The 21000-nt window shown below is 48.9% G+C and overlaps 1 protein-coding gene across 6 annotated transcripts in view; it reads left to right on the forward strand.

Annotated features, from left to right (window-relative positions):
- Positions 1–21000, forward strand: part of LOC117608033 (uncharacterized) — a 68059-nt gene that overhangs the window by 44229 nt on the left and 2830 nt on the right. For 3 of the 6 annotated variants that reach the window (XM_034332496.2, XM_034332500.2, XM_034332501.2), the window contains 10 exons: positions 3588–4411; positions 5502–6121; positions 6940–7120; positions 7476–7767; positions 8626–9369; positions 9767–19241; positions 19335–19451; positions 19690–19806; positions 19918–20676; positions 20767–20925. In XM_034332496.2, the coding sequence (XP_034188387.2) occupies positions 3588–4411; positions 5502–6121; positions 6940–7120; positions 7476–7767; positions 8626–9369; positions 9767–19241; positions 19335–19451; positions 19690–19806; positions 19918–20676; positions 20767–20925 (13288 nt within the window). The remainder of the gene's footprint in view (positions 1–3587; positions 4412–5501; positions 6122–6939; positions 7121–7475; positions 7768–8625; positions 9370–9766; positions 19242–19334; positions 19452–19689; positions 19807–19917; positions 20677–20766; positions 20926–21000) is intronic. The other 3 variants (XM_034332497.2, XM_034332499.2, XM_034332502.2) reach the window with 3 other exon arrangements.

The raw sequence follows: 21000 nt of genomic DNA on the forward strand, positions 1-21000 counted from the left end.
GATTTTTATATTCCTGTGTGTTCCGTCGATAGTCTTGTCGAATTCACCATTTTATTGATATTCTGAAGAAAAATAATAGAAATATTCTGCCAGCATTTACCGCATACCTTATTCGCGCCCGTGGCAGCGTCGCGTTTCCACGAAAATTCAGGTGACCGTGACGACGTGGTTATAGCGACGTACAACTGCGCATGCGCCGGCGACTGCGCACTGACAATGAGTGGGGGTGGTTTAAGTGCCAGTTACGTAGTTGGTAGACTATGAACCCGTGTCCATTGGGATTGATAATAATTTTAAGAATTAGAATGCTATTGTTCTTTTTAAAGATTGTTATTATTCTGAAAATAGGAGGATAATTTATAATATTCTTTTTCAATAAGTCCGAATAGATGATCATTAGTCATTTACGTTTTTTGCAGGTTTAAATCCTAATGTTCGTTTAATGTGCAAATTGATGACTACAAGTATATAATGCTCTTTCTTAAGTGTTTGTCAAATAGATATATAATTATTCATCTTATCGTCATAATTATCAAACAAATAGATTGATCTGTTCGTCTGGACAGTGACATCATTGTTGAAAGTTTACGAATTAATAATAAGGATTACAATTTGCATATGAATCATACATATGAATGACCACGTCGGTATAAAGTACACCGTGTACATGTGACTTTCGGTCCGTCTCGTTTTAACGAAACGATCATTATGCAGACAAAATTTTAATGACCAATTACGTATCCGATTACATAACATTTATTAACATGGTGTTGCATGATATGTTAATGAATATTTTTATTTAAAGATTGGTAGTTCCAGCGTGTTCTGTATTAACGAGTGGTCGCAAATAAAATAACACGACCCTGAAAATATCTTATCGGTAGCCATGTCGCATATACCAATTACTGTTTTATAACAAACTTAAACACGAGATTCTAGGAAACCGTGTACGTAGTCCGTCATAACAAAGCAAAACAACGTGGCGCTTTCCAACAGTTAAACACTGATATCCGGTACAGAATTGTTCGCGCATATACTTAACCGAAAGAAAGTTCGCATGACGTCTAGACTAATTTTGTAACTTCCAACGAAAACACATAGTACATATCTTTTCTTATATCTCGCATAGTAATTCAATAACGTGTGTTACAAATGAAATGCACCTTGTAAAAATGTTTCTTCTCTAGAAACCCCCTTATGTACGAGATAAGCTTCGTTCGTATCAATGCTCCATTCGTATCGCGTTAATGCAGACATTAACCTCAAGTTTCTCGTTCGATACATTTATAACGATGCAAGATTTCGAGTACCCCCCTTTTTTTTTATATATATTGTTATCTGAAATTTTTCGAGCACGAATCTCTAAATAACGAGGTCAAATCGATAAGACTGATATGATCCTGAACAACGGTCAGATCGTCTACCGAGTGGACTTTCCGAGGACGTGTGTTTGCACAGCGGATCCGCATCGATGGTATCGAATTGCCATCGGTCGCGTGACTGATACCGTATATCGTTCTGTCCTTCGTGCGCAAACCAATGACTGTGGATTCGTTTGCAGATATTTGCATGCCTTTTTTTCTGATAAAAAACATAAAAAGGAATTGATCACGTTACCCATGCGAGACCGAACAGAAGAATGCGTTACATATAACCGTATCCTCTATCTGGAGGTGCTGCTATCAGTAACTTTATTGATAGCGTCGTTGAGATTTTGCCGTGCCTTTTATGGTCACACAATTTTTGTTTTTTTTTAATACACGAGAGAAAAATATTAGATCTTCTCTGTAGTTTACTCGGTTTTTATTTTAACAATCATATTATGTGTCACAATTAAAATGTATCGCTGAAAATTTTATCACTGAGCGGTATTATCGCAATGGTTTTGCAAGAAATCTTGTGAAACATATTTTGATTAAATTGCACAAGGTGGACATGTTTATTTGCATACAAAACGTTTTTCGCTAGCGATGACCAACGCGTCGGAATGTTGTAACATACAAATATTATTAAAAATGTAAGAAACCTTAAATAAGGAAGAGTTCAGATGTGGGAGAGAAATAATTTTGAAAGAAACGGTGTAAAATTGAGAAAATGAAAAAAATATGAAATACAGTATTGCGTTAAAATTGGGGCTCTATAAGACACACGCATTTGTGTGTAACTCCAATTGCTCATGCAAGAATTATCTAAAGAACAGGCCCATAATATTACAAAATCATCGAATCCGTGCTGCGTTCACATCAAATATTGCCACACAGGCATCCAACGAGGGCACACGAAATCGTGCATTGCGCAAATGAACGTCGTTCGATGAAAAGGTGCGTGTTCGATGGAACAAAAGCGATTCCAATAAGAATAAGAAGGGAAAAAAAAAGAGGCTGTCGTCCGGTTAACGGAAAAATTTCTCTGCTCGCATGGCAACGTGCCTGTATTCCTCTCGCGGGCAAACAAGATCGTTCGAGAAACGAGAAACGAAACGTCCACGCGTAATCCAGCCTTTAAAGAGATTCAGGTCGAAGTTTCACGCCAAGGTGGGAGATAAGCCACACGATGACCGTATGCCGTATGGTAACGGAACGAACACGAAGAGAGGAGGCGTTTGGAGAAAGGCCGGTTGATTCTTCGTTCGCGATTACGCTCCTTGCATGTCGTTACGACGAATACACGGGACGAGATCCACCTATGCATGCCGCATAAACACCGTCCAGCAAGGATACTTACAGAGCGAACTTCCAGGCTGAATCGCGATAACCGGCCACGTTTTCGAACTTTGAACCCGACGGGTTTACGATAAAGATGTAGGAAGAAGCGTGCTCGGAGATGACTGGAAATGTCGCGTGTTCCTCGAATAGAATAGTAGAGGAGACTTGCATAAGTTGCTTCTGATCGTTCCGATGAGCTGTGAATAGGTAATTCTAGGAATTTCAATTGAACGATTCATAAGAAAAGAGTGAAATTTTCGTGAAATTTTAAGTTTGAAATTGATGCGACATAGGTGTCATTTTATCACACCTTTTTATGCCATCAAATTTTATCATTTAGAGAACGTAGAATATTATCTTATGATGTATGGGATCAACGAACGTTTTATCCTTCGTGCATATTCATTTTAAATTTAATAACGCAAGATTGACGTATCAGTATCCAAGTTTCTAGCGATTTGACATTAGGAAACGAGCCGACCAGCGGGTGTGAGAAGCTCGTGGGATAATATTCACCTGGCGCCAATAGCGTCAGAAATATGATTGATGTCTTTAGTATTAAGCGATCTAGGAGTAATTTCGTTTTAAATTCCCCCTTAATAAAACTATAGAAGTAGTATACCACTGCGATCCTGGCAAAAAGGACGTCTATCCATGATTTACATATTATAAAATCTAATCTTAATAGAACTTGATACTCGGCACCGATATTAGTGAAAGGGTTAGCCATCCTTTGTGTCTGCTTAAGATACATAAAAACACAAATTCTTCGTACGCGATGATCTCATAAATGGTGAAACGGAAATATACGGTGCGACTAGTCTCGTTAGGGCCCAAGTATGATTTCAGCACGAGAGTTAACGCGAGCGTCGCGTGTTGCAGAAGTTCGGAGGATCACGGATCGAGCGGGGTTACCGGCGGAGGAGGAGTCAGTGGAGTCGGAGGAGGCGGTGGCGTCGGTTCCGGCATCGTCAGCGGAAGCGTTGTCAGCGGAGTCAGCGGCGGCGGCGGCGGCAGCGGTAGTGGTGGCAGCAGCGGCGTCGGCGTCGGCGTCGGAGTCACCGTCGGTGGAGGCGGCAGCGTCGGAAGCGGAATCGGCGGCGGGAGCGGCAGTGGTGGCGGTGGCGTTGGTGTCGGCGTCGGTGGTGGCGTTAACGACAGAGAGAGGGACCGAGAGAGGGAGAGGGAGAGAGACAGAGATCGAGAGAGAGACAGGGATAGGGAGCGGGATAGAGATCGGGAGAGAGAGAGGGAGAGGGAGAGGGATCGTGAGAGGGAGAGAGAACGAGAGAGAGGAGGAGAGAGCTTCGAGTCGCGTGGCTCGCACGGCAGTTTCTATAGCAGCGAGAGAAGCGGTCGAGGGGTCGGATCCGGGGGTGGTGTCGGTGGTGTCGGCGGCGGCGGTGGCGTCGTCGTTGGCGGCCATCCGGCTGATCCTTCTGCCGGTGATCCTGGCGGCTACATACCCCGCGGCCGTCCACCTCCAGCCAGCTCTTACCACGTGACATCGACCAGGGCGAGGGATCGGCTCTACTCGAGAACCGGCCCGTATGCCTCCGGGCCGCCGCCCCCGCCCCACTTAGATCGTCATCGCGGTGGCCTGCCACCGTCATCCTGGTCGGCGTACGAGTCGACCACCTCGAGGTACGGCAACGCACCGCCGCCACCCTCGCCTGCCAACAACGACGCCTACCAGGACGAGCAAGGTAATTGCCCTTATACCTACAAATGCATCAACTCCTGCCTCTCTATACTATATGTCTTATGTGCTTGCTTCTTCCACCTTTGCGTCTGCGTTTGCGTTTGCGTCTGCGTCTGCGTCCACGTCCCGCGTGTCTTTTTGCAGCTGGATACATCCGTGTTTTCTTCCTTTCCTATCTCCTCCCTCTTCCACACGTACCATGCTTATGTGCGCGCGATTCCATGCTCTCGGTCGACGGCAATTGTGTTCGTGATTCGCGATCGACGACACGTGGTCGAGCCGATACAAGGCTGTCCAGACATTCGACGATTTATGAGTCTGAGATAACGTCTTTGGTATTAAGATTCGGTAGTTATGTAATCCTTTCACCTTTCTGCCGTATTCACGTGTGCTGGTTGTTGTTTCGTTTGGCAGGTGTTCCTTCCAGTGATCGTTCGGCTACCGTTGAATCTTTAATAGACACGAGCGTGATTTCGAAATGGACACGTAGACGAAAATAACTCACGATTCGATATTTCTGCGACTTCCTTCGGCAACGTTTTGCGCGGGAATCGCGGCGTGTGCTCAGCCAGATTTCCCGCCAACAGAAGGGGTACCACGCGATACTGTCGTTATGCATGCTCGTTATTAGGGTACCGCTATGAAATCCAAAGCATGACAATCGCTCGCAACTTTAATTAATCCACGTACACTCGTTTGCAACATAGGTCTCTTTTGATTAATGGGAATCGTAGAGGAAGAAGCTGACCACTATCTTCATTACTCTTTGTTCTTTACTTAAAGGAACAAAAGAAACATCCCTTAGGATTTTTCTAGATTTTACCCAAAATCAAAATGGTCATTGACTTCTACCTCTACCAATACACCCATTTACAGAAAGCCTACGTTGCAACCCCCATTGTACCTACATGTTGACGAAACGAAGAGCGGGACGTGGTAGAACGGGTTTGGCGAATCGAGCCGGGTTAATTAGCGGCAAATTGTGTAGCTAGTAATAATAATTACACGGTACGAAGGATCAATAGAATTGGAGAGAAAATAACAATAACGAAACTATACGTGTGTAGATTACATTCGTCGTGTTGTTCCACTAGGCGGCGGTGGAGGTGGCGGCAGCAGTAGCAGCGGTGCGTTACGACAGCACAAAAAACAGCGAAGAAAATCGCGAAGCGGAAGCAGCTCGCCGAGTGGCAGTAGCCGTTCCGGCAGCAGCAGCAGTAGTCGCAGCGGTAGTTCCGCCGGCAGCACTTCCGGGGGCAGCACGTCGCCCGGTAGTTCGCCGCACCGCACCGGAAATGCCGCCGTCACCGAGGACCGCAGGCCGCTCGCTATATGCGTGCGTAATTTACCGGCACGCAGCAGCGACACCTCCCTCAAGGACGGTCTGTTTCACGAGTATAAGAAGCACGGTAAAATAACGTGGGTGAAGGTGGTCGGTGCGGCCGGCGATCGGTACGCCCTGGTATGCTTCAAGAAGCCCGAGGACGTGGAGAAAGCCCTCGAGGTGTCACACGATAAGCTGTTTTTCGGCTGCAAGATCGAAGTAGCCCCTTATCAGGGTTACGATGTCGAGGACAACGAGTTCAGGCCGTACGAGGCGGAGCTCGACGAGTACCATCCGAAGGCGACGCGTACGCTCTTCATCGGCAACCTCGAGAAGGACGTCACAGCGTCTGAGCTTAGGAAGCATTTCGAGCCTTTCGGCGAGATAATAGTAAGTTGGATCTATAACATCCTTCAACTTCCTCCCCCCATTTTATTTCTTTTCTCGTTCCCTTTCGAAGCGGATGGAATATAGAAACGTTAGTTTAAGAGATTTCTCAAACACGTGTATTTCAAAAAATGATGGAGGAAAATTTTGGAATTACTTTCGGCCAAGGTTTTATGTGACGAATCGATTCGATACACACTTGTTTTCGTGTGTCATATTCGTAAAAGGATATTACCATTCGGACGATTCCGCGAAACGAGAGAGGTTTTAAAATTCTAATCGTCTATGCTAATACTTTGGCGAATAACATGCCTCGTTTATTTGATATTAAGATTTCGAACAGAAGTGACTATTCTAAATGGATGTCCACTTAAGACCTGCTTACTGTAAACAGCTAATCACGTTCTATGAATAATTAAATATTAAAAGCATTATTCGATATAATTCAGGATCATCTTATCGAGGAATTAATTCTTTTTGCTATTCAATTTAATAAAAGGACCGTGTTTTCAATGATTTCTCATTATATTTATTATTAGAAAAAAAAAGAAGAAGAAAATGAAAAATAAAAAATTTTGAAACTAACACGTTGATCGCCACAAGTGTTATCATTATTCTACAGAGATAATTAAAAAATAAGAATAGGAAGAATATTCTGATAATTTATATTTATTGTATGACGTACAAGATGTACAACTGTCTTTCCGCACGAGCAGTCAACGTGTTATAAAAGAAAACTAGTTGCGGACGATCGAGAATCGTTTAAGGATGTTTATCCAGGGAAGGTAAATAACACTCTCTTTTTTGCGGGAATATTGCAGGAAATAGATATTAAAAAACAAGGCGCTGTGTCGAGCTATGCCTTCTGCCAATACTCCGACATCGGTAGCGTCGTCAAAGCAATGCGATCGATGGACGGCGAACACCTGGGCGCGAATCGAATAAAACTTGGATTTGGAAAATCGATGCCCACCTCCTGCGTATGGGTTGACGGCATTGGAGGTAATTATCGTAAAGAACCGTATTGATTTCTGCAACAATTGCGAGACCAACTGGACGTAAAACTTTCTCTCCTATGGGGGTAGATCTACCCGACCAGGCTCGAACTTTATTAAACAGAATGCGATTCAAACTAATTTCTCTATTCACCTTCTGCTGCATGTTATTAAACATAACTAAAAAGCGTGTAACAAGCGATAAGTAGCTTCCACTAATTTTAATAAGCTTGTCAATCAGACTCGAATCAGAAAAGCCTAAAACGATTCTTTGCAGCGCAAAGGGTGGATATATAAATAAAAAGAATTAGCATTGAATTGAATCGGTAGGTGGATAATAATTGTTCAAAATGATTTTCTAGATTGTATGTCGGAAAAGTACCTGAACATGCAGTTCCATCAGTTCGGACCGATAAATCAGGTCGTGGTGGATCGCGAGCGTGGCCACGCTTTAGTCTTCTTCGAGCAAATCAGCTGCGCTCAAGCGGCCGTGAAGGAGATGAGGGGTGCGGCCCTTCGCGGTCGTCGACTTCAGGTCGATTTCGCCTCCAGAGAATGCCAGGAGACGTTTTACGAGCACCTAGAGCGACAGGGTATCGCCAGCGATAAGACTTGGGACACGAGACCTTCGTCAGCGACCACCTTCGATGTCTCGTACGTATATTATTTCTAGGTTCCACTCGAGCCTCTCTTCCTAGGCGAATCGTACATCCGAATTTTCTTTCGAAAATAACGCAGAATCTTTTCTGGCGAGGTATTCGACAAAATTTTCTGGAATATTTGGTAAATGTTTTTCGGAGGCGACAGCGTCACGAATTAAGTTCTCTGTGTTATCGAATTCGGTGCCAAAATAAGATACTGCACGTATTTGCGACCAGATGACAATTCGTTGTCTTTGCTTTGCGTTTCTTCACGCTCGACCTTGGATTTAATTTAAAAATGCATCTGTGCTTTCTGGAAACTAGAAACTTTATCCTGCTGAAATTTTAATGAATGAAAACGCGGCACGAATGTCCGCAAACAGGAAATGGTGTTGTGTAAGAAAACACGATTGTTTGTAATAATTTTGTATGTTTATTCTTTCGTCATATCTCGAAGCATTGTAAATAAATAATAAGCAAAAAGATACACAACGGTTGATAAGCGTTAAAGAAGTTATATTTGAAATAAAATGAAAGGAAAAGAATGATGAAACTTTGGAATACTCTTTGGGGAAGGATATTCAGTTTATTAAAATAAAGAATACAATTTTAATTATCCCTCTAAAACTGATTAGACTTCCACTGTTAAATACACCGAAGAAAGTTTGTAAGATACCTCGTAGGGACACTTTAATTATACAATGGCACTCAACTCTCAGTTTGAATAGTCCAAAAGTAAATTAAAAACAGTTGCGACCAGGGCCAAGCTGACTCTGGCTTATAAGCTCAACGGTAAATTGAGAGTTGGGTGCAGCCCGCGCGTCTCGCATTCTAAGAACACGTAATATACAAGTACACTCGTTATTTGAAGGATTCCTTCCAGGCGGGAGCGTAGCAGTTTCGACTCAGGGGTGACGGTGTCAAACTCGAGTAGCAGGTTTACCCGGTACGAGACGCCCCCGAGGTCGAGAACGGCGAGTTACTCCCGCGCTTCTGGAGGAGGAAGCACACCTGGCGCCAGTCCGGCGCATCCGACCGCTATGTCACGTAGCAGTAGGCGATCCTATCAGGACACCTACTACGACGGCGACTATAGCGAGCCGGCACCGCGAAGATTCCGCAGCTACGACGAGTTCAGCCAGGGTAGTGGGGCCAGTCACGACGATTATCAGAGCAGCGTGCTCGGCGACGGGAAGTTGAACGACGACGACTGTCCTCCACCGTCGCGTCGCCACGCGGTGCAAAGCGTCGTTACCAGTGTGGATCCTCCGGCCCCACCGCCCCCGTTACTGCCACCACCTGACATCAGACACCTGCAGAAGGAGCGTGTCCATCTGCTGGAACAATTGGAGGAGTGCCACAGCAGCGGCGACGAGGTTGGCTTTGCCCCGAAGAAGCGCGCGAAACTCGACGGCGCGTCCACCACCACCATACTGTGCGAGGATGACGAGCCTGAGATCGCGTCGTTGCTCGTCACCTCGCACTCCAGTAGGAAAGGCATGGACATTCGACGGGTTAGCGATAGTAAGGTGGTGGTCCATCACGGTACGCGGAGAGGAAGCTGCGAGGGAAGGGGTCCAGGACCTTGCAAACGACGACGCGATGTTACCAGCAGGTATGCGTTGCTTCCCTAATGAATTGATAGTAAAAATAGATCGTACATGTTTCGGGTGTTGTTTGTTCTGTTCCGTTTCCGAGGTCCACCGTGGGGCGTTTGATCTTCGTCCAATAAACGCTAAAAAAAAAAAACAAAAAAAAAAAAATAAATAAAACGATTTTCATTTAGTTTAACGCTCTCTGTGCTGACCTCTGGAGCTTAAAGTTTCCCCGTTATCGTATAGCAGAGAAATGCTGAACCGATCTTGAGTTTCGTGTAAGAAACATACGAAACGCGTCTTTCACCGTAGATAAAAAAAAAGTATATATATAAAACGAATACAGCATTAGAAGATCAGTTAGAAGGACTTGTTACGAAATAATGAAACTAACGAGACGATTCATTTCTGATAAAGGCATCACGAACATCACGACGGATCGCGGCCGGGCACACCTCTGGTCGACGAGAGGCCCGAAAACTTGGTACCCAGCGAGCCGAGGCGGTTTCGCGAGAGGAGTCACGACGGACCCCTGTCGTTGCCATTGCCAAGATTCGCGGCTCAGATGCTGAACAACAACAACAACAACAACAACAACAGCAGTAGTAACGCTAGCGGTAGCAACAGCAATAACAGCGGCGGTAATCGTTCGAGTAGCGGGAACCTCGCGAAAGTGACCAGTCCACCGTGCGCTAACCTGTCCTCGACGGCACCCAGTCCTCGAACCGCACCCCAACCGCCGGCCTCGCCACCGCCTCGTCATCCCAGTCCGAGTCCGACGAGCTCCGACAGCGAGACCGCCCCCCAATCACCTAGCCTCGAAGAAAGGATACGCTCCCTCGACGAGAAGTACGAGAAATGGTCCGGTTCTAGAGCGCTTAGCGCGGCCGGTGGCGACGCGTTAGCGAAACTCGATGCCACCGCGTCCGAACGGTTCAGGTTTCGTCACAAACTTCTCGACTTGGATCTACACGAGGTGCAGCCGTCCGACATCGTCAAGTCGGTTCTTGCCAAGAGGAGCGTGTTCGACGAGGATTCGAAACGTTTAGAGAACTTTAGCGAGAAGTACGAACCGAGAGAGTTCACTGGCGTGATAAACGTCAGCTCGATAATCGGCAGCGCAAGCGGCCTCGCATCGAGCGGAGGCTGCACTAGTAAGGTTTGCCTGCAGTATCCATTTCCTAGTCATCCGCCGGTACAGCCGACCAGTAGCGCCTCCACGACCAGTCAGATCGGCACGGTAACGTCTCTGTCTTCGAGTTTAACGACCACCATGTCGTCGATGCTGAAGACGGACCCACGGTCGACGTCGCAGCACAACTGCGTCCATCCAACACCGGCCACCCCCATCACGCCTGGCACGTCGATCAAGACTGTTAGTCCCGAATTACCACCAGTTTCTCTACCAATTGGTCTTGGTGGCGGAATGGCAGCCAGTAGCGGCAATAGTAGTGGTTTAGCGTCAGCGAGTAGTATTCTTAGCAGCAACGGTAGCGTAAGTAGTATTCACGTTCTTGGAGCCTCGACGACACGAGGATTGAGCGGTTCAGCGAGCTCTTCGTTGGTAGCCGCGGTCACCGCTTCGTCGACGGCCTCCTTCTCGACACCGATTGCGACGACGGCGGTCTCAACGACAACCACAGCTACCACCACCTCGATGACGACCGCTATCACGCCGTCAACCACCACCTCCACCATTATCTCCACCTCCTTGTCGAGTAATAGTCAGTATCAAACTTCCATGTCCACTACCTCCTCGGTGCTACCGTCTTCCACAACGCCCTCCTCGAACTCATCGTCTTTGTCCTCGTTGTCTTCGTCCAGCAACGATAGCTCTCGGTCTCGTCCGAGGAAGGAGATCAGCAGCAGTAACCGAGAGAGCAGAGACTCGCGCGATAGCAAAGACGGTAGCAGAGAGTCGAAATACAGCAAGGGAAAGGATTGTCAAAGGAAATCGCGGAAAGAGGAGACGGACGTTGAGAGGAGTCGCAAAGATCGAGAGGAAAAGGACAATTCCGCCGTGGTGAATGATAACGGCGACTCGGACAGTCACGCGAGAGAGTTCAAGGAGAACAAAGAGATTCGTTACGAGAGAAAAGAGAGGGACGAGAAGGAACGAAGGGAGAAGGACGACCGCGAGAGGCAAGAACGAAGGGAGAAAGAAGATCGTGACAGACAGGAGCGCAAGGAGCGAGAGGAGAGACGGGAAAAGGACGAGGAAAGACGAGAACGAGAGAGGTTGGATAAAGAACGGCAGGAAAAGGACAAACGAGAGAGGGAGGAAAGGGAACGAGAACGAGAAAGAGAACGCGAACGTGAACGAAAGGAACGCGAGGAGAACGAGGCTAAAGAGAAAGAGAGGAGAGAAAAGGAACGGTTGGAACGTGAAAAACGAGAGAGGGAAGAGAAAGAACGCCAGGAGCGTAGGGAGAGAGAAGAACGAGAGAGGAGAGAGCGTGAAGAACGTGAAAGAAAAGAGCGTGAACTTCGTGTAGAACGGGAAAAGCAGGAGAAAGAACGGCTCAGGAAAGAAAGGGAGGATCAAGAGAGGCGAGAAAAAGAGGAAAGGGACAGATTGGAGCGCGACAGGAGGCGAGAGGAGAAGGAACGATTGGAGAGGGAAAGGAAGCGTGAAAGGGAGGAAAAGGAACGACTAGAAAGGGAACGAAGAAAAGAGAAAGAAGAACGGGAGCGAGCCGAGAAGGAAAAGCGTGAAAAGGAGGAGAGAGACAGGCTCGAGCGGGAAAAGCACGATCGTGAAAAGAGAAGAGAGCGTGAGGACCAAGAGAGAAGAGAGAAGGAAAAGTCTGAACGCGAAAAGAGAAGAGACAGAGAGGAGAAGGACAAAGATAAGAGGGATCGTGACGAGAGTAGACGACAACCCACCGAAAATCATCTCCATCAATCTGTGTCGCAATCTCAGAATCAGATTTCTCCAGCTCCTGTGTCCATCAAGCGGCGATGTTCGTCGCAGGATGGACCGACGGAGGACGAAGCGAAACGTATGAAAATTTCTGAACACCGTAGAGACAGCAAAGATCGGCCTAGACAGAACAGAAGATCGGAGGATCGTAAACATCGCAACGATTCTCATCGTTCGAGTCGGGAGAGCAGAGAATCTCGCGATAGCAAGGAGAGTAGCGGATCAACGCAGACCCAGGACGGCAGGGAATCGACTCACAGCGAAGTAAACAGGGAATCGAACAGAGAATCGAACAGGGAGAACAGAGAAAATCGGGAGAACAATCGGGAGGGCGGCAAGGAGAAACAACGAAGCAAGAGAAACCGCTCGGAGAAAGAATCCAGAGAACGAAGCCCAAGAGTGTCCCACGAGTCGGATAAAGAGTTTCTATCGAGGCTGGATCTCTCGAAGCGCAACGATTCGAACTCGCCGAGCGAGCAGACCACGGTCAGTTCGAATCATTCGCGGGAGATGCAACAGCATCATCAGCAACAGTCTTCCCTGAACTTGCACAGCGACGTGGACGATGGTCCGTTGTCCACTCACGAGATGCAAGTGGCCAGGCATCCATCGGCCACCGACACGGACAGCGACGAGCCGAAGAAGCATTCCATCTTCGATATCGTCGACGACGAGCCTGCCTACATCAGCATGTACGACAAAGTGAAGGCGCGTTCGACGAAGAACATGCAGAAGCTGGAGGAGGAGAAACGTCAGGTACGCCTGAAGGACAAATTCTCGCAGCTGAAGCAGAGTCGAGCGAGACGGGAAGAGAAGAAGCAGAGTACATCGTGGGATGGCGACTCGGTGTCCAGTAAGGCTCTAACGGAGGACGAGGCAACCTCCGAATCCGACTCGGCCAGGGCGAAGTCTCTGTCCAGGAAGAGTTCCCGATCTCGAATTCATTCGGACACCAGCGAGGAGGAGGAATCGTTCAACAACAAGATTCGAAAGGTGGTGAAGACCGAGAGGTTCTTGGAGAGCGACGTGGATCTCGGCTTCGCGGATACCGAAGAGAAGCACAATCCTCTCGAGACGACGAACGTGGTTGGTAATAGTGTTCATCCGAAAGTGAAGGAGGAGCCACGCACGTCCGACGACGACGAGCGAATCTCCGTTCCTTTCCATGGAAATCATCCGGCGATCGTGGTGAACAACCACGACAGGGACTCGCGTAAGAAGTCGCACAAAAAGAAGCAGAAGAGACAGAAGAACTCGATGTCCAACGAGGATAGTTTGAAGACCGAATCCTCGGAGAACATCGAGCATAAGAACAAGTCTAACATCGTGACGAGCAACGCGGACTGTAGACCGAATCACACGTCGGAGACTATCAACGTCGCCACGACGCCGACGTCGGGGACCACGGTGTTGGAGAACACGGAGGAGAGGATACGCTCGGACAAGAAACAACGGAATAAGAAAGAGAAGAGGAGAGACAGGAATGGAGAAGAAAAGGCTAAGGCGAGGAGGAAGAGGTTGAATAGACAAGAAGCCAGAGACTCGCAACGGATGGAGGATATTTTTGGCCCGCTTTCGGACGAGGTTGACGATGGTCCATCGAACACGTTCTTCAATCGATTAGGTAACATCCCGTCGGAAAACAACACGTACGCCTCTGACAGTGACGGTGGTCATAGTCCAGTGTTGGACGTGGATCGAGTCAGACGAAAGGCGGAGAAGAAACAACGCCGCCATCAACCCGAGGACGAGAACAGCGTGGATTTGGCCGAAGCGGGACGGGAAATCGAGGCGAAGCTTCTCGGTCTGCCGAATTCTCCGAAATCAGCCGTGGCTTGCACGGAAAGCAACGACCACGACGTGTTCCGATTCACCGACGACAACGACAGCGTCGAACCATCCACTCCGTCCGCCATTCCGGAGAAGGTTAAAGAGAAGAAGAAGAAGAGGAAGAAGTCGAAGGAGGAGCGTAGTAGAAAGGATTACCATCATCACCACCACCATCACCACCATCATCACGAGAAGAGCGGCGAGTTACCCTATCTGGGTGCAGATCCTAGTCCTCCCAGAGCCAGCAGTCCATTAATTCCTAAGACGATGTCGCCAACCTTACCAACACCCAGAGATACTTTATTGAGCCCAATTCCCAAAGTGGCGACCAACGTGCCAACGGTACCTTCGATGACCCCTCCGGTCGTGACTGGCAACATTCAGACCTCGAAGCCGGACAAGAAGAAGGACAAGTTCATTCCTGGTTTCGGTATGGAGATCGACGAAACCATCCACGAGAACGCGGTTAAGAGTATCTCGGAACCGGAAGAACGCGAGAACAGCTGTCAGTCTCGGAGTGGAAGGGAGGAGCCGGAAGTCGCGGCCCCAACAACGCCGCCCGCTCAAACCGAAGACAAACCTCGAGTGGCGATTTCTCAGGAGGAAACCGAAGACGCTGTGGCCGCGTTGCTGGAAGAAACTTTCGGTGGATCTACGGAAGACTTCTCCTACGAGGGCGAAGAGGAAGAGGCGGAAGCGGATGACGCGGTGGGAGCATCAGCCGAGACGCCTCAAGAGGACGTCGAAGAAATGCAACAGGCTGTCGAGAGTCTGAACGCTTCTACCGGAGAAGGCGAGGCAGATATGAAACCAGACACTCCTCAGAGCGAACACGATCTGCAGATAGACACCGATACGGAGGAGGATCCAAATTACGAGACGTTCGATTTGACGCAGCCACCCAAAACCCCAGACATTCCATCGTTCTATAAATCTCCTACAAAGACCGTCAACACGATCGCGCCTGCCATAGCTTCGACGGAAAAGCCAGTGGAACCTCGCATAACGTCCATGACCACCAAACCGCAGAGTCCACCGACCACCGTGATCGCTCATTCTTGGAATCTAAACGAGAAGCCTCGAGAATCGGCCAAAGCGGCGCCATTGGAGAGCGTTGAGACGAACGTCAGCGCAGCTAGTCCGGAGAGGATAGCTGTGCAAGCCCATCGTGCTTCGACGTCTCCACCTCCGCAGTACAAACCGCCAGTTTTGGGCCTGAGCAGCGTGCCCATCACCAGTGAGACGCCTAGAATTGCCGCGGCTAGTCCCAGGCCACCCATCAGCGTGCAATCGTTGTATCAGAAACTTCCTGTATCGCCGCAATCTCAAATGGTACCGATGCGACAAGCTTCTCCTAGAATGCCAAACATCTCTGCAGTCTCCACTTCGGCCTCTTCGAATCAGACACCTCTACCTCCGTTAGTTCCATCCAGGATTCCACCTCTGGTACCGTCACAGTTATCGCCCAGAGTCTTACAGCCTCTGTCGCCCAACGGGCAGTGGTCACGAAACTCTGCTCTGAGTCCTCACGTGCCATCCGTTGGGAAACCATCACCACCATCGGCTAGAATCGCAGTGAGCGTCTCTGTGTCCACGCAGAGGTTGGAATCACCGGGTCAGATTTATTCCACAGCTGCTACTCAGCAACCGGTTATCCAGCACGCTCCGGGAATGAGGGCTTTAGCGCCCAGAGGAGGTTTGCCGCCGTTGACGTTAAATATTCCACACCGTCCTTACATGCCCGTTCCACCGTTGGCCCCGGGAGTCCAAGTGAAGAGCTCCAGGGACGCGACCTTAGGCGGCAAATCCGTGATCGAAACGTTGCTCCCTGTGAATCCGAACGAACCCTCGCAACGCCTGGAGGAGCCTAAACTCTCGCCAGCTGTTATTCCAGAGCCCACGAACAAAGCATCGACCTCTCCGAAAGTTCCTTCGCCAAATCAGCCGCCCACGTACATTCCCGAGACGGCGAAGATCGAAATCAATGCCAGTACGTCCAGTCCCGTGTTCGGCAAGCCGACTTCCATGGTGGACACCTGCCCCCTGTCGTCGAGATCTCAGAAACAAATTCAAGGGCCAATCACGACGGACAATAATCTACTCTCGCCGAGGCAGAAGCAGGAGATGTCGAGTCTTCAGCTTCTAACCACGCACGTACCGCGTTCCTCTACGCCAAGTCCTGTAATAGTGACCCATGGACAGCCTCATTTGGTTCACAAGTCTGTGGTGCACAGTATCGGCGCGACGGCTGTCTCTTCGGCCAACCAACCGTTGATCAAGACCGTTGTACCGATAGTGTCGCAGCAGATCGCGTCCACAGTAACCGTTTCCATGGCGGAAGAGAAATGCATCACGTCGTTGCCTTTGAGTAGCAGTCAGAGGCACTCGCCTGTCTCCCAGAGTCAGCCATCGAAGCTTCACATTCCGTTGGTCTCCACCGTGTCTCAGGCCATCGTAAGCAGACCTGTACCTTCCACCATCTCTTCCGTATCAGCGTCTCCGCCTAACGAACAGAGCACGGAGTGCCTAGAATCGCGCATACCAGCCGAGCAAGAATTAGAAGTGGACGCCGATGCACAGATGGCGCAAACAGCTCAGCCCATGCAACTAACGCCACCGATACAACCCACTCAGCCGATGGATATCATAAAGGACGAGCCTCTTCCGGAGGTAAAGCAGGAAGAGACGACGATGAAAGAGGAATTCCCTAAAACCGAGCCTGAACATCCTGTAAATCAAGCCAGCCCGAATGCAGACACCAAACCTAAAGTAGAGCAACAGCCGGATCCGATAAAATCAGAGAAACTGCCATGCGTACCGAAATCCGAGGTTCCTGATAATCTTCTCGTTCCTAAGATGGAAATCGAAGCAACCGTGAAAACGGAACCTGTTACAGAAATCAAGAAGGAGGAAATTGTGAAGGAGAACGAGGAGGCGGATATGGAAGAGGAACCAGCGGAGGATCCACTCAAAGAACCCAGCAGTGATCCTCTGGCCATAGATGTTTGTAAAGAAGATCCAGCAGATAGTAAAGAAGACAGCGATTACTGGTCCGCGAAGGAAGTTAACATTGAAAGCGTTATAAAGAAGGTGGACGCGCTCTGTGACGGGGAAGGTAACGACGACGGTGATGACGAGACTCAGCACAATCAGAACACCAGCAGCGAGACGCTGGAGCAGTCGAAGAACAACGAGTCCGACTGGTTCAGCGCCGACTCGACGGCTGAAGGCGACAATAAGAAGACCTTTACTTCGAACGACGATCAGGACGAAGGCGTGGAGACCTGTGAAAGCGAATCGACCAGGAGTCGTCGTGGCAGAACGAAAAACAGACGAGGGGTCGGCAGTCGTGGCGGAGTGACCACCAGACGAAGCAGCAGGAACACGAGCGTTGCGCATAGACGAGGAGGTAGAACGCCTAGAGGAAGCAAGCACCATGTTGAGAAGAATAAATTGCCGGCGGACGTTTACGAATTCCACGACGATAGCGAAGAAGACAATGCCGGACGTCCTCGATTGATTCTCACGATCAAGTCTCCGGTGCCGAATCTGACCGGTCCCAACGCGCAGCCAGCGACACCCATAGCTGCGGTGAAAGAGGTACCACCGGAAGAGTTCGTCTCTCCTGCCGCGAATACGAGGAAGTCTAGAAGATTAGCCGAGAAGGATGGCAGTCGAAACACCATCGACGATGTGATAGAATACGTGGTTCGTGGATCAGCAACGAAGGGAATGGTCGGTGGTAGCACGGGCAGCGGTCACGCTACCAGAAGGAGCACCAGGCATAACAATTCTCCTAAGAACGTACAGTCTACCGTACAATTGACCGAGCACAGGAAGTCACCCAGGGGCGCAAGGAAATCGATGCGACGAACTTCCGAGAACAATGACGATAGCAGCGAGGAGAAGGTGAAAGAGGCGGTACCACCTACGCCGCTGGAGCTTCAGAACAAGGAGGAGACTGTTCCTCCTCGGGAAGAGGCGCCAAAGGTTGAGGAACCAAGCCAGGTTGTTGCTTCGTCACCGACACAGAAGCCAGTCTCCCACGAGCCGATGACGTTGATCGATCCAGTGACGGGAATGTTGATACCTATGAGGGAGTCCGAGGAAGGTCAATACATTCCAGTTTCCACGAGCTCCGGGCAAATGCAAGCCGTGCCCAGAGCCGCGTGTGACTCGCGAAGCGCAGTTGGACAAACCGCTGGAATGATCAACGCCAGTCCAAGCACGAGCGAGGTGCTGCGAGCGAAACCGCCTCAACCGGAAAATCTGACGATTTCCGAGGAGCCTAAAAAAGAACAAACCACCGAACCGGTTCAAACTCAACAGATTCAGCCGCAGACCAGTGTGATCACTAAACCGCAGTCTCCTGTAGTTCAAGTTACCACTGCCGTCAGCATGGTCCAGTCGACGACTACGTCCACCTCGGTCACCTCCGTGGCTGTGACGACGGCAGCGACACCGCAGATAACACCCACTTGCTCGACGCCGTCGAAACCTACGAGTTTGAAGGCTCACGTGTTGAACGCCAGTAAATTGGCGGCACCGGTGCAACAACAACCACCGCCACCTCCGCCACAGCCTGTCGTCATTACGAAACCAACGGTCCCAAGTGTGCCAAGTCAGTCCGTGGTGCAGAATATCGTAAAACCAACGCAGCCAGTCCAAGGACTTCATCTGCAGATACCTAGCAGCCGAGTGGTGTCTCCCAGTTTGAGCCCACGCGCGAAACAGCCACCTCAGATCAACGCAGCCAACGGAAAGGGTCAAGGTCAACCCATGTCACCTGTTCTGAACAACACCGGTGTCCCACCGAATCCTAAGCAACATCTGCTGCAAGCAGCCAAACAGCAGGCATCCACCATAGTGAATCTTCCTCAGAAATTGCCTATCAACGTTCATCCACCTACCGTGGCAACCACCCCCACTCCGAGAATTCATCAACCAGTTACTCAATCCACCGCCCTGAAGGGTATAAATGGTCAACCGCATCCACTGAATCCGAAGGCTCACCTGTTGCAAGCTGTAGTGCCACCGATGGTCGCCGGTGCTGTAGCCAGTCCACCTACTCAGCCTCATCTCCTGAATCCACAACCTGTTGGAGTCAGCTGTTCCAGGCCTCCAGCACCAAAACCACCGGTAAGAATGTTTCTTTTCTTTTTTTTTTAGATTTTGTTATGGTTGAGATTTCTATAGGGTTCGTGATGTAACTGATTTTTATTTTTATTTCAGGTGACAGTAACGATGGAACCACCAAAAGTGGAGGTGTCGATGTCCGGCTGCATCATGGTGCCAACTGCGAGTCCTCAGGCACGAGGAGTACCCATAACAACCTATGAAGGACCATTGGTAAGTATTTTAAATTTTCAAATATGTGTGTGATTATTATTTTTAAATTAAAAATATCAAAGTCAAGTTGATTAATATTCATTCGTTCTCCACTCTCACCCGAAGTTCAAGTTTAATTTAATTCGTCCTTTAGCTGTAGATTAGCTAGTTTAATAAACCAATCTGTGTGTTTAACTACATAAAATGTGTATCGTCTAAAAAGTGTCTCGACGAACTAACTTTGCTTGGTTTTGGCTAGCATGGGAGTGCGGGTGCTGCTCCGTCACCAGGGGGCCAGTACGGACTTGTCCCCCCGCATCGATCCCAGAGTCCTCCATTGCCCCCACCTGCCCATCATCATGCTAATGCTTCTCAGGTACTTACTATGCTAACTATAATCTACCAAATGCAGCGAAAATTGCAAGTTACGAATAAAACGAATAAAACAAAATTCAAACGATTTAATTGAAAATAATTTTTAATTTAGGGCGACGTTGTGAACCATTATGGAGGGCTGGCGAGAGGCGCAGAACTGCCACCCCATTACATGCATCCACAAGTTCTCCAGTATCAGTATTTGCGTGCACAGCAAGAAGCCTTAACAGCTCCGCGCATAGCGTACCACATTCCAGGAACTCGATCTCCTCATCTACCGTTAGATCCAAAACTTGAAACTGGCATAGAGGATAGCCACAGTCCACCGTTAGAACTGAGACGGGGCACAAGAACGCCTCAGGACCGCACCACCGACAGCCCCCAAGTAGCTCAAGTTTACGTATTGCACGGTGGTACCAGATTGCCACCCCCACCGCCGCAGTACAACGCGGGAAGCAATCCATCGTTAACGGGTGCACCAGCAGCAGCCAGGGGTGGATTTTACGAGCCTCCACCGGCTCACGTGCGTTCTCAATATCCGATCGCTGCCAGCGAAGCACCTAGCGACAGAGCCATCACCCCAGACAGACCCAGAAAACACCAAGTGGTCACTCCACCTCACGCTTCCCAAGTACCACCGCAAGCAGACTCGTTTCAGATGTTACTGCAACGTTATCCAGTCATGTGGCAAGGACTGTTGGCCCTGAAGAACGACCAAGCTGCTGTACAAATGCATTTCGTTTTCGGTAATCCAAACGTAGCCAGGGACAGTCTACCTTGCAACAGCGATGGCTCCACTCCACCTTTGAGAATCGCTCAGAGAATGAGACTGGAACAGACTCAGGTCGAGGGCGTGGCGAGGAAGATGCAGGTTTGTCTTATAAAATTGCAGAAAAATTCATAGCAAGTATACATGTAATATTAAATGTTATTTAATTGTGTTCAATTGTTTCTGTTGCAGATGGATAACGAACACTGTATGCTTCTCGCTCTTCCTTGTGGCCGAGACGAGGTAGACGTGTTACAACAGAGTAAGAACCTTCAGACCGGATTTATAATGTACTTGCAACAGAAACAAGCTGCTGGAATTGTCAACATTGCTGCACCAGGATCGCAACAGGTGAGTCCAAGAGATCTCCTCTTCTGTTATTTTGTAATTAAGAGTCTTGGAGTCTTAATAAATGAAACGTAAATT

The sequence above is a fragment of the Osmia lignaria genome, chromosome 3, assembly GCF_051020975.1.
Source record: "Osmia lignaria lignaria isolate PbOS001 chromosome 3, iyOsmLign1, whole genome shotgun sequence".
Lineage (NCBI taxonomy): Eukaryota > Metazoa > Arthropoda > Insecta > Hymenoptera > Megachilidae > Osmia > Osmia lignaria.